The sequence below is a fragment of the Rhinoraja longicauda genome, chromosome 21 (genome assembly GCF_053455715.1).
Source record: "Rhinoraja longicauda isolate Sanriku21f chromosome 21, sRhiLon1.1, whole genome shotgun sequence".
Classification (NCBI taxonomy): domain Eukaryota; kingdom Metazoa; phylum Chordata; class Chondrichthyes; order Rajiformes; family Arhynchobatidae; genus Rhinoraja; species Rhinoraja longicauda.
In genome coordinates this window covers 11802681-11816220 of record NC_135973.1, presented here as the reverse complement: position 1 = coordinate 11816220, position 13540 = coordinate 11802681, and the positions used below count along the sequence as shown (strand labels likewise).

The 13540-nt window shown below is 44.0% G+C and overlaps 2 protein-coding genes across 9 annotated transcripts in view; one reads left to right on the top strand and one right to left on the bottom strand.

The window, feature by feature from the left end:
- unkl (unk like zinc finger) overlaps positions 1–1585 on the bottom strand; it is a 77046-nt gene extending 75461 nt beyond the window's left edge. For all 4 annotated transcript variants that reach the window (XM_078417762.1, XM_078417761.1, XM_078417763.1 and 1 more), the window contains exons 1-2: positions 1514–1585; positions 1024–1233 (exon numbers count right to left, since the gene is read on the bottom strand). In XM_078417762.1, coding sequence (XP_078273888.1) covers positions 1024–1233; positions 1514–1578 — 275 coding nt within the window. In that variant the 5' untranslated portion in view covers positions 1579–1585. The remainder of the gene's footprint in view (positions 1–1023; positions 1234–1513) is intronic.
- Positions 1016–13114, top strand: h3f3a (H3 histone, family 3A). Of its 5 annotated transcripts, none has more exons than XM_078417771.1 (4): positions 1016–1229; positions 9073–9215; positions 10844–10997; positions 11670–13114. In XM_078417771.1, the coding sequence occupies exons 2-4, from the start codon at positions 9088–9090 to the stop codon at positions 11796–11798; spliced, it is 411 nt and encodes a 136-aa protein (XP_078273897.1). In that variant the 5' UTR covers positions 1016–1229; positions 9073–9087; the 3' UTR covers positions 11799–13114. The 5 variants fall into 5 exon arrangements, with proteins under 5 accessions (XP_078273897.1, XP_078273896.1, XP_078273894.1 ...); XM_078417770.1 differs by lacking the exon at positions 1016–1229 and adding an exon at positions 1654–1738; XM_078417768.1 differs by lacking the exon at positions 1016–1229 and adding an exon at positions 8498–8604.
- Positions 13115–13540: the final 426 nt, after the last annotated feature.

Sequence of the window (13540 nt, the reverse complement as noted above, 5' to 3'; positions counted from 1 at the left end):
TTACCAGAAAAAGTCATTCCAAAAGAGCTTCGAAGTGCAGGGGAAAAAAAATCTCACTACAAAGAAACTTTAAGGTTTCCATTTGTTTGCAGATTCACAATTAATAATTAATAATGTGTATATAAAATGCAGCATTGTTTACAGGTTTTAACTTCAGAAAATGGTTTCTCAACAGCTATTGTATAAAGTTCGAATATAATTTCCTCTTTTAAATACAACCTGTTACATTAAAGAATTAATTTAATATTTTAATCTAAAACTTGAACAAAAATAAATCAGGAAACCATATCCTATACAACATTGTCAAAAAGTAGTTCTATGCTCTCGCAGCAACGTGCATCTATTGATGTAGATAAGGAACCATGGGACTTGAGTTGAAAAGAAAAAATGAGTGACAGCTGATAAACAAAATTACACATGCAGTCATGGGAAACCACTGCAGCATTTTAAGCCCATGACCTGCGTTAAAACACACTAACTTCATCGGCTCTCAAAACATAATGACTTAAATGGCTCTGATTCAATGACTAAAATGAACAAAATGAAACAAGCAAATTCGATACCTAGAACAAATCTAAGTCACTCCCACATTCACTCAGTCTTAATGGTTTGTTGTTACTTTACCATCCAAAATATTGTTATGAATGGGTCCGAAATAAATTCAGATGCAGTGTTTTAGTTCGTGTATAAACAAGTGAATGATGTTGGCATCAAACTGAGACAAATTGTACAAAAATTGTAATTCGCTTTTTCCAAATCACTGAATCCAAGGAAACTCCAGGAATCCGAGGCAAAGCAACCTTAACATGCCGTGCATCAACATCAGGACAAATGTGCCCGCGATGGAAAACACAGACCCAAGTCTACAACTTAAACAACCCCGCCGTCCATTCCATTGACTCAGAGCCCGCTGCCCCGAACCCCCAGTCAGTGGCAACGGCGAAGCCCCTGAAGGGGGCGGGTCCTACTTCCTCGCACACGTCTCCCGCGGCCCCAGTACAAAACACAGCCCGTTCCACTCACTCGTCTCCGTCCGGGCAGATCCCTGTCGTCTCGTCGTATTTGGTGCAATAGACGTCCGGGCTGTAGTTGAAGGTGCCGTCTCGCCTTCTGATGGGCCTCCGCCGCCGCTGGTTCAGGAAATGCCAGTGGAAGCAGGTGAAGGGCCTGTGCTGGGCGCATTTGTGCTGCAAGAAGAGCGGGCATTGCTCCGTGCGGAACTCCTTAAGGTACCTGCAAAATTCAAGGGTTGCAGATTGGCAAGCGACTGGGACTGGACGTGCGATGGGGTCCGTTGGGCGCGGGGAGGACGGGTCTGCGGACGGGGGAGGGGGGGACCTGGGCCTGGCGGGCGGGGGAGGGTCGCTACTCCCAGGCTAAATTAGCTGCCGTGAAGAGATCTGCGCTGCAGCTTTCCTGCCGCTGTGGGGGTTTTTTCCGCCACGGGCGGGTTGCAGGGCCGCTCGGGGCGGGCGGTCACGCTCGTCGCGCCGCGGCGGGCCTCGGTACCTACGTGTAGTGAGACGGTTTCTCGGTCTGGGGAGAAGCGCTCGGCGCAGCTTTCGAAACCGACGGCATTTTTTTTAGTCAAAACAATGGAGTGCGCGTGCGCGGCGCGGAGCGCGCCGGGTAATTGGCGGGACGGTTCAAACGCCCGGCTCGGGACACGTGGCTGGAGCCCGGGGTGAGACTCGGGGAGACCCCAGGCAAGTGGCGGAAAGACCGGGGCAGCGACCAGGCAAGTGGCGGGGTGACCCGGGACAGCCCTCGGGCAAGTGGCAGGGAGACCGGGACAGCACTCGGGCAAGTGGCGGAGTGATCGGGACAGCGCCCGGGCAAGTGGCGGGGAGACTGGAACAGCACTCGGGCAGGGTGGCAGGGAGACCGGGACAGCGCTCGGGCAAGTGGCGGGGAGACCCGGGCAAGTTGCGGGGTGACCGGGCTAGTGGCGGGGAGACCCGGGGGAGCGCTCGGGCAAGTGGCGGGGAGAGACCAAGGCGGTGGCGCGGCGACAGCGTCCGGGCAAGTGGCGGGGAGATCGGGTCAGCGCTCAGGCAACTGGCGGGAAGCACCCGAGTAACTCGCCGAGGGAGGTCCGGGAGAGTGCCCGAGCATGTCGCCATTATCGCATCGTATGTCAAAAAGCCTGCTTATCACTTGTTCCGTTTTGTAAGTCTGCGGGGGTGTTTGTAATTAAATCGTCGTTGGAGAAAAGAGGATGTGGCTTTAAGCTGAAGGAAGAAGTGGACTATGCCAATAACGTTTCTAGATAGGAACTATGGATGCTGGTTATACACCGAAGATAGACACAAAATGACACAATGGAGAGGGGTCTCGGCCCGAAACGTCACCCATCCCTTCTCTGAATTACTCCAGCATTTTGTGTCTATGGCAGTAACATTTACTGGTCTATATTTCGCTAAATCGCGACAAATAACCACAAAGGCTATGAAGGAGATTTTGATTTTTCTCGGGTCGAACAAAAGTGCTGTCGAAATAATAACGGCATTATTAGGTTGAACCGATGTGATCGTGAAAGTTCAATTACTTTAAGTAGAATAATTTGAACTCCATAACATACAATATGCAAATTACTGGAGGAACTCGGTGAATCCGGCAGCATCTGGAAAGGGAAGATAGAAACAAAAAGCTGGAGTAACTAACTCAGCGTGTCAGGCAGCATCTCTGGAGAAAGGGGTCTTCCGACTGGACAGGCGATGTTTCGAGTTGCGACCGTGTCTTCGTATTACCGTGGTGTTTGTGTGGCCTGATGACATAAGGCAAACGTTGCAAATGTAATTGAGAACCACCGTCCGTGTACATTGCACTCCCATGTAACACGTGGAGTTGCTATTGTTGTTGTGGTGACTCAACGCGCTGAGTCAGATTGTCAGCGAGTAGCTGAGAGAAAACGCTCGTAGCGCCTGAAGAACTCGCTGCTCCTCGTTAAACAACGCTGAGGTTTTCAATATCCTTTGAACAGCTGAAGAGACGGATATTTTAACATCTAAAGGGGCGACTTCCCTGAGGACACAGCGGTTACTCGGGTCAGCCATCCCCTACAGCGTTAGCCTAGACAGCCGACTGCAGTCTCGGATTCAGGATTGAAAGTACTTACTTGGTCAGCCCAAAGACCGAATTTGTCGTAGTGCTGAGCGACACCACGGCGGAGCAGTTAGCGCTCGCACCCCTGGTTCAGTGTTCGACCCTGACCTCGGATGTTATCAATGGGGATGTCAGCTGTGGAGTTACAAGGAACTGCTGATGTTGGAATCTTGGGCAAAAACCAAATGCTGGAGGGACCCAGCGGGTCAGGCAGCACCTGTGGATGGAATGGATAGACGACGTTTCGGATCGGGACCCTTCCAGCGATATTTGATGAGCGAAAATGTTGGACCTCCGTAACGGGGCATGTGCGGAGCTGCTTGAAGTAGTTGGACACCTTGCTGCAATTCTGTAACCGATCCACTTCATGATCAAACAAGTTCCTGAACATCCAACTGGAACGTATATTCCTAGAAATGCCGACGTTTCCGGTCCAGAATGTTCCCAGTAGCTACTCAACCTGAACCCTGAATCAACTTGCCCTGGGCCATTTACGTAAAAGGTGCCCGTGTCTCACTGCTTGGTTTCATGAACGAACTACTCGCAATCTGTGCTCTCATCTGTCTTGTAGCAAAGCTGAATAGCATTTCTCACTTTGGAGTGGTTCAAGGAAGTGTTTCGGAGTAGGGAGTTCAAAATGATGATGAAGGAATAGCAATATATTTCCAAATCTGGATTAAGTATTTTGGTGAGACACGTACAGATGGCGATGGTCCCAAACCCTACTGTTCTAGTCTTTCAGGTTTGGGAGATACTGTTGGAGTTACTTCGGCGAGTAACTGAGGCATTTTGTAGGTGACACAGACTGCAGTGATTAAAGATATGAATTTTTAGACTAGTGGGTGGAATGCTGATCAATGGGTAGCTTTGTCCTAGATAATACTGTGCTCCTTAAGAACTGCTGGAGTGGCACTCATGCAGGCAAGTGTAGGTTAAACCTTGTAGATGATGTGGAGACTTTGGACATCCAGGAGGTGAGTCATTCACATCAGGATACCCACTTACTCATAATCACCTCTTGGTCAGGACTAGCATTGTCAAGGTGAGAATGTTATTTGTCACATTTACCTGTTAGCTAGGTTTTGACACAGTATTTGTGGCTGGCCCATTTTAGTTCCTGGTCAAAAGTAACCATAGGTCATTATTGGAGTGAGACTTGCAATAATAATGTTCATTAATGATAGGAGCAAAAATAGGCAATTTGGCCCATCAAGTCTACTCCATCATTCAATCATGGCTGATCTACCTTTCACTCTGAACCCCATTCTCCTGCCTTCACAGAATAATGTCTCAGAATAATCAAGTTAGGTAGTTCAACACTCTTTTATCTCAGGCTGGGTTTATGTTCCCTGAAGCAAAGGAGGCAATAGCCTTCCACTATTTACACTGTTCAGGCTCCTAATTGTATTGTGTACAATTGACACATATTATGGTGTTCAGATAATGGAAATTCATCCTTATAGAATTCACAAATCACCCCAAAAAAATCTTGTATACAGATTAAAAAAATTGGTTTTACAAAATTTACTTGAACAATAGTAAATAAATACAGACATGCTCCAGTGATAATGTTTCACATTGCGGAGAATTTTGAAGCCGACAGTTTTCGAGGATCACAATCGCCCTGTAAAGCAGGGTCGCTTGTACTTCCTTCAGATCTCACTTCAGCTTCACTTCCCCAAAGAAAACTAGGGTCATATATAAAATCATTAAGGGCACAGATAAGGTAAATAACATCTTGTAGGAAAATAACTGCAGATGCTGGTACAAATCGAAGGTATCACAAAATGCTGGAGTAACTCAGCGGGTCAGGCAGCATCTCGGGAGAGAAGGAACGGGTGACATTTCGGGTCGGGACCCTTCTTCAGACTGAATAACACCAGTCTTTTCCCCAAGGCAGGGAAGTCTAAAACTAGAGGGCATAGGTTTAATGTGAGAGGGGAAAGGTTTAAAAGGGACCTGGAGGGCAACTTGTTCATACACAGGGTGGTGCGTAAATGGAACAGCAGCCTGAGGAAGTGTTGGAGGTGGGTAGAATTACAACATTTAAAATAAACTAAGACAGGCACATGGAAAGAATGGTTTGGAGGGATGTACGCCAGACTCGGGCAAGTGGGACTAGTTCCATTAGGCAACCTACTCAGCATGAATGAGTTGGATCGAAGGGCCTGTTTGCTATATAATACCATAACTATATTAAATTTGTACATCTCGAATCAAGAATAAAATCACAGAAACTTTACAACACAGGAGACCTTTAGGGTCATTGTGTTTGTGCTGGTCAAAAGAGAGCTATCCAACCTCATCCCACCCCCAAATACTGTGTTCATACCCCTGCAGGTCAAAGCTCTTTATGTATATAGGTCTTTACCTCATTGGGAAAAGAAGGCATGGTATTATGGCAATGCAGCTTTGGAATACAACAACAGTTGTAAATCACTTTGTTTTTTAAAAAAAAGTCTGGTTAAGTGATTTCTCATTGCCTTTGAGGTGATTTAATGGAGGCTGAGTCCAAAAGAAGGATTCGGAAAGATAGCAGATGTGAAGTCTGCAAGACCGAATTTCATAGAAGTGGTTGGCAGGAGCAGTACAAGAATGGTCGAGTCTGAGGAAATGAATACGAGGACGTTTGGAAGTATAGAGAGCACACGCATGAAGCCCAAAGACTGGGTAGAGAACAACCATTTCACTGGGTATGCAGACTTCTGGAAATGAGGTCTCAAAGCCAACTGTGCCTATAATGTCAATTGGTGTATAATTATGTGGATCAAGAACAAAGTCTAATAGAAGTTCTACAGTGAACAATGAGCAGATCTCCAAGATCAGAGGAGAACAAGAAATGTATAATCTGTTTAATAGTCACCTTTATGTATATAATTTATCTGGATTCAGTTACTATTTTTTCTGCACAACCAAATAGAAGTCTAAAACTTCCTCATTGTCGACAGTACATCTATGTTTTGTATAATTTGGAAAATTAATTATCATTTACTTCCAAACGTTATATATTGCAGAGAATGTGCAGCCATGTACTAACTAGTGGGTAATATTATCTCAGTCATATTTAGTCTGATTTAGACATCAGTGTGGTTGTGCAGAAAAGTATTTCATAAAGTTATCCAGACAGGACCCTACCTCCACAAATGCATGCTGACTAGTCTTAATTAATCTTTGTCTTTCAGAATGAAGGCTTAGTCTATCCTTCAGAAGTTATTCCAGTAATTTGCCCATCAACAAAATTAAACTAAATACCCTTTAACTATTTAGTTTATCTCATCCCTTTTTAAACAACAGTTCAGTGTTAGTGGGCCCAACTGAAAAATTGTAGTCAGAGTCTCCATAATATTTCTCCTTTTCTTTATTTAGTAGGTTTGCAAGTATTTCACCTGAGACTGATGAGGTAGCCAGTATTGGACAATCTATACCTGATGCTTCCTCCCTTACTGTGTTTATGTCGACAATATTTAACATACTTTCACCTCAGCTACATGATAAGCAGCCCCCCACCCTTCCCCTCTTTTTAAACACAGTCGCAACATATTCATTTTACCCACATCCACCACCTCTTCATATCGGTAACACTTTTAGTCACAAATGGGCTCTACTACTTCCTTAGTTATCCTCTAACACAGTGTACTTAAAGCATCAATGGGTTTTATTTGTATTACACTTTGGTGCTTTTTAATGTGTCTGAATGAGAAGGCGATATTTATCTCTGAATTATTGGAAACCACCACGCATACACTGGACCACTAGTATATGTTATGTTCAGGTTGTAGTGAACTGAATGAATATGAATGGGTGAGGGTTGCTATTTTGAGTACGTCGTGCTTGAAAGTTATCCTGACAACTTACCAGGTCATTAACAAAAGTTCTCTATTCCAGAGAAGAAATGGGTAAGTTTATTCCATTGAATTGCTAAAGTAATTTCAATTTATCATGGTTATAAATAAAGAATATTGCGTGGGTGAGATGCTGATATGTTTCGAGAAGATCAAATAATAAGATGACCAGCTCAGTCTGAGGAAGGGTCTTGACCCGAAACATCACCCATTTCTTCTCTCCAGAGATACTGCCTGTCTGCCGATCTTGCTCTAGCTCAGCAGACTGCTCCTAGGCCTGACCAAGGAATTATCTAAATGGTCCAGGCAGGGAATAATATAGCCTTTGATAGATGATAGATTTTGTTCAACATGGCCTCTTGTGTTTCCCTTTTGAAAAGTCAGTTGGATTGCCCACCTACAACCAGCACCCTCGATGCTTCCCATGATTGATATCTCTCTTTCCCCCCCCCCCCCAAATCTCATGGATTTTGATTTCGGGTCTGAGGAGGGGTCCCGGCCCAAAACATCACCTACCCATGTTCTCCAGAGACGCTGCCTGACCTGCTGAGTTACTCTAGCACTTTGAGTCCTCATTTGTAAACTAGCATCTGCAGGTCCTCGTTTCTAGATTTTATTTTATTTCGTTTCAATATTTGGTAACTTTTGAAATAAAACAAGTTCCTCAACGTCAAGTTATATTCAAGCAGTAAGTGTAAAACCGGGACATATTTTGGAGGGAGAGGAAAGTTTTTGGTCGCTGCAACAATTCTTGTATTTGTAAGGATTTGTCTGAAAAAGTTTTTTTTTGGTGTTATTTTTAAAAATCAGCTATTAATCTTAATTGACCAACAAATTGCCATAATTATACACGTGATCAGATCCTGGTGAACACTCCAAAGATTCCTGAAAGGGATCCCCATCCTTCAGAGGATTCTCTCCAACAAGATCTTCTCATTCTTTGAAGTTTGTTAGCACTTCTACTAGGCAACTGCAATTGTTGTAAATTTGTGGTTTCAAGTGGCTGGAAAGCTCTGAGCATCCATTGATAAAGTCCATTCTCATGTGACAGCCCCTCACGATAAAAAGAAACGACTTGAAGCCCCTAATCCTCGTCATTCTTCCACGCGTTATTCTTCCCAATCTCGTTGTACCCCTGTACAATGACAATAAAGATATATTGTATTGTATTTTATAAAACACACTGATCCAAATACAGTCCCATATTGAGGATCCTCACTTCAAAAAGATCCTACTTTTCTTTTTAAGTGTTTACTTCTTAAACTCAAAAATCCAATTTAAAAATTGACCGGAATTGTAAATCAATATCAGAGGCTGATTCGGCCCCTCAGACCGGGTTCAGTTCAGTTTAACAAGGTGTCTGGACCCAATTCCTGCTCTCCAGAGATGCAGCCTGCCTCGCTAAATTACCTCAGCGTCTTCCTGTATTTGTCACATCAAAAGGTGAGAGTTATACATTGAGTTGGCGGGGTCAGGGTTGTTTATTGTTACGTTACAATCGAGTCGGCCAATGGACTGCAAGGAACAGCGCGATGGAACGTTGGGCCGGGAGTGACGTCAGGCGGGGTATAAGTACCTGCAGCGGCGGCGGCGGCAAGTGCCCGCGGTGAGGATCTGCAGACGCCGTGTGGCGCGTTGTAACCAAGACAGGCACAATGCTAGTATTCTTTAACCTCTCTTTCTGCCCTCGTGCTATTTTGCTCGCTTTGTTTTGCCAGTGAATTGCGTTTATTCCGCGTTATTTCCGATCCGGGCGGCTACCCGAACGAGAAAAAACAAAACAAGAATAAACAATTATTAGGCATTGTGTGTGTTGTTGCCCTCATTAATTGTTGCCAGGTCAGGAGATAAACTATGTAGATGGTACTGGACTCCCGAGATGGTTGGGTTTCGTTACGGTCGGTTGGATTGGGCTTAGCCAGCCGCCATTCCATTATGAAAATTCGGGTCGGTGGGAGTTGCTCCCGTTTGGGAGCCGCAGCGCCGCCACTAAGTGCCGGAAAAGGGCGGGGATACGAGTGAGTGAGTGAGGAGGGGAGGAGGTGGCAAAAGACAAGATGCCGTGGAGAATGGCGGCATAAAGTGTAACGTCGTCAAGTCTAATCTTTGTCTCTCCGTTCTACAGATCATATGATCGGAGATGGCTCGTACCAAGCAGACCGCCCGTAAATCGACCGGTGGCAAAGCGCCAAGGAAGCAACTGGCTACGAAGGCGGCCAGGAAAAGCGCACCGTCCACCGGCGGAGTGAAGAAGCCTCACCGTTATAGGTGAGTTGGCCTCCGAATTGTGTTGCCTCTCTTGCTGCCATGGAGGAATTCCCTCTTACATAGTTTGAACTGAGCTCGTTACAATTTTAATAGTTAACGTGGTTTCCTTATGGGGAAACATGCACTATTCTTTTGCGGGAAGAGCCAAATTGACAATCGAATTGTTCACGTCAATGTAGAAATCCCAAACTTCCCGAGACGTCGAGTCGAGTGGCATCAGTCTGGACACTAGCCTGCAGAAATTGTACCGTGAAAGTAGTATCTGAAACACTGTTACTGGAACAAGCAGAGCGATTTAAACCTCGGATTCCACAGCATTTGTGGAGAGGGAAAAACAGTTAACGTTTCAGGTTGCTGATCTTTTATCAAAAATGTGGAGAAGATTAAAAGTTCACAAAATGCTGGAGTATCTAAGTGGCAGTACCTCTGGAGAACAAGGATAACGCACAAGAACCTGCAGATGGTGTAACTTTCTGGAGAAAGCAAAGTGCTGGAAGAACTCAGCAGGTAAAGCTGCATCTGTGCCAGAAATGGACAGACGATGTTTTGGGTCCTTCCCTTCACAGGTTCTGCCTGACCTTTTTGTGCTTTGCTCAAGATTCCAGCATCTGCAGTTCCTTCAGTTCCCATGGAATGATGTTCCTTGAGCTTATATTGGGCCTTGTTCAGTTATAGATAGAGGTCAGTATGGGAGTGGGTTGGGATATTAAAATGACTCCTCTTATTAGGCAGAGAATGACTTGTTTCTATTCTGGGCCTCGATGTTTGGAGTTTCCAATTGGAGAATGCTATGTTTGGAGTTCGTCTGCTCTTGGGTGATCTAATCATTCTTGTCAAATGAGCCTTGGTGTTTCCTGATAGAGAAGCAAAGTACATTTTATAGATGTTAACTATATGGATTTCAAGGCTGCCTGGGCTCCAGATATTCCATTGTTCCTATTGCAAGATGTTGTCTGAGAAGACTTTCATTTTGGGGTCATTGAGATCTCTGGCATTGCTTTCTCTTTAGACTTTAGAGATACAGTGCGGAAACATGCCCCAAGGCCGACCGAGTCCGTGCTGACCAGCTATCACTCCATAGACTAACACTATCCTACACACTCGGGACAATTTACAAGTTTTCTAAAGCCAACTAACGAACAAACCTGTACGTCTTTGGAGAGTGGGAGAAAATCAGAGCACCGGGAGAAAACTTGTGCGTTCACAGGGATTACGTACAAACTCTGTACAGACAGCATCTGTGGTCAGGATCGAAACGGGTCTCTGATGCTGTAAGGCAGCAGCTCCACTGCTACGCCACTGTGCTCTTTTGCTGCTGTTTGAGAACTAGACTGGTACACAGATCAGATGAATTAGGTTCTTGTTTGTCTCGTAATTGAATCTGATAGGTGATCTTTCGGGTCAAGGTCAACTATCCATTTTCTCCAGAGATGCTCCCTGAGCTACTCCAGCATTTTGTGTCTAAGCTGTCTTAAGAATTTGTGTTGTTAGCAAGTATCTTATGGGTGCTGTGGTTTCCCTCTGGTATTGGAGAAAAGTGAGCCGAGACTTTTGGCTTGACCTGACTTGTTTTAGTAAATTAAAAATGTGTGTTTGTACTTGAGTAATGTTTGTCTCAACATAATTAGGCCAGGCACTGTTGCTCTCCGAGAAATTCGTCGATACCAGAAGTCTACTGAGTTGCTTATACGTAAGCTACCGTTCCAACGTCTGGTGAGGGAGATTGCCCAGGACTTCAAAACTGATTTGAGGTTTCAGAGTGCTGCAATTGGAGCTTTGCAGGTATGTATCCACAACTCAAATCTTCAAACCTGTTAATCCTGTCAGCATATGCAACTGTGGGCTCAACTATCTAATAACGTGGCTAAACCATGTCATGGCTCATTTGGCTTTGAATTCCCCATTGCCCCATTTAAAAAAAAATTTTAAATTGTGGTTCTGCTCGTCAGATGGACAATATGTTTAGTGTATATTTGAATGTAGCATACTGTATTAGTTTTCACTTCAATTTTGAATGTGTTTTAAGGTGAACAACCATATTAAGCTGCTGCTGGGCGCTGTCATATAGGAAATTGCTGATGCCTTGGGTTCCCAAATGCCTACCCATTCCCTTTGGAAAATGTAATACCAGTTTTGCAGATTTCTTTGAACAATATTAAGTGTATTTTTAATCCTGTTCTTGAGCAAATTGAATACCTTGGGTTAAAACTGCCCTATATCTTTGTTGGTTTGGGAACTGGATGCTATGGATGCTTTGATAATTTTCAGGGAAATGGTGTGGAAAGAATTAATCTAACAGCTAGGCCCATTGCATGTGAAGAGAAAATAACCCTGGGCGCATAATATTTTGAGACTTTGATCTCATTAGAAACGATTAAGTATAGACCTATAAAGATGAGTCCATAATGGAAATAATGTTAAACTTTTAAAAATGAAAGATGCATTCTGTTGCAGGAAGCCAGTGAGGCCTACTTGGTTGGCTTATTTGAAGACACCAATTTGTGTGCCATCCATGCTAAAAGAGTGACCATCATGCCCAAAGACATTCAGTTGGCCCGACGCATCAGAGGAGAGCGTGCTTGAAACGCTACACGTTGAGATTTTCTCAAAGTTTATTGTATTTTGAAATTTATATTTTAAAAGGCCCATTCCTGAAACAATTTTGGACTGCAGTCTTGGCTTCTGGTGAAGACTGGGCCACATTTCATTTTTTTAGTATTGATAATAATTTTCAATGTATAAGTAGCAGATCATTTTGTAAACATTCTTTGACTCTTGGCTCAGGTTTCAAATTAAAACATTTTGTATCTTTAGTCTGTGACTTTAATATCAGGCATGAGAAGTTTCCGTGGATTTCCGCGATTTTAAAATCCATTTCCTGTGCTTTTTGCATGGTTTCCGCGTTTTTCACTATGCCAAATAAACGGAGAAATCGGATTGAAAAAAGGAGACCATGTACAGACTTGTAATGAACACTAGGGTTCCGCTAGGGGTTCTGAGAGAAATCCCCCCTCCCCTCCGCGCGCCCTGGAAGTCTCCCCGAAAATGTGGCCCCTAGATTGGGCAAGCCAGCCAATCTCTACCTCATCGGGACTTCCATGGCCAATCTGGGTTGAATTTGCAACCTGCCCTGAAACTCCAGCCGAGCTGGAGCCAGCACACCTCTCTCCGTAGCCGACTTCCTTGGCATGCTGGATAAACCAGCAAAGCTCTGGAACCAAGCGTGCCAGAAAATCAGTGGTGGTATTAAATTTAAGTGCAGGATTATATAACTAAATTAATTAAGACAGGGTTAAAATATAAAACATAGCAGAAAAGCCAATTACCAATTTTTTGGGGCTGATATCCATTAATGTGCAAATTTACTTAAATGTTATTAGTGTACAGCAAAGACACTAGAGGAACAAGATGGACCACTACGTTGAAATCGCCTATACTGAAGTGTAGTACGAAAGGAGCCATTTTAGTAGGCAAAACCCGCCGTTCGCTATGCCTCTCGCAGTGTAATCTGTTTTGGGGGAACAGTGTGTGATGATACCATTAAAATGCAGAATATATCTCACCTATCAATTCACAGATTTTTGTTGTTTTAAAAAAATGTTTCTGCCTACTAAAATGGCGTCATGACATACTATGTTTTTAGGGTCGAGTGGTCTCCCTCTAGTATCTTTGGTGTACAGTGACATATTCACATTTTATAATGTTTTTACTTTGAAATGCACTAAAAGAGGCTTGAAACTTGTGTGTAAATCTTCTTTTTTTTATCCCCGCTGAACACCTCACACAAACGCTCGGCTCCTTTCCTCTTTTTACCTCGCTCACATGCCTGTAATATACACACATTGTGAGTGGGAACTACCCTGTATTGCAATGTTTAATGGGGGTCTCAGATTCTGAATAAATTTTTGGGGGTGTGTGGATCTTGAACTGTTGCATATTTTTGTGTCGATTGTGCTGTTGGTTCATACATTCCTGGAGCGGAATTAGGCTAATCGGCCCATCGTCTACCATTTATTTTCCTATCAACCCCATTCTCTTGCCTTCACCCCCAGATACCCTTACTAATCTCAAATCTGCCAAACTCTGCCTTAATGTCCATTGACTTGGCCTCCACAGCAGTCTGTGGTAATGAATTCCACTGATTCAACACCCTCTGACTAAAGAAATCGCTTCTCATCTTTATATCATTGGTAGAGTTCCAGGATCTAAATCCAAAAGCATTGAAAGAACAGCAATATATTTAAGCCAGGAAGGTGTGTGATCTGGAGACAAACCTACATGTGATGGTATGGTTAAATGCGGGTTCATGTTTTGAAATGATTGCA

Coding starts and splice junctions, on each gene's coding strand:
- h3f3a (XM_078417771.1), top strand. CDS start 9,088: ATGGCTCGTACCAAGCAGACCGCCCGTAAATCGACCGGTGGCAAAGCG. Junction 9,216..10,843: donor AAGAAGCCTCACCGTTATAG/GTGAGTTGGCCT, acceptor CAACATAATTAG/GCCAGGCACTGTTGCTCTCC. Junction 10,998..11,669: donor CTGCAATTGGAGCTTTGCAG/GTATGTATCCAC, acceptor ATTCTGTTGCAG/GAAGCCAGTGAGGCCTACTT.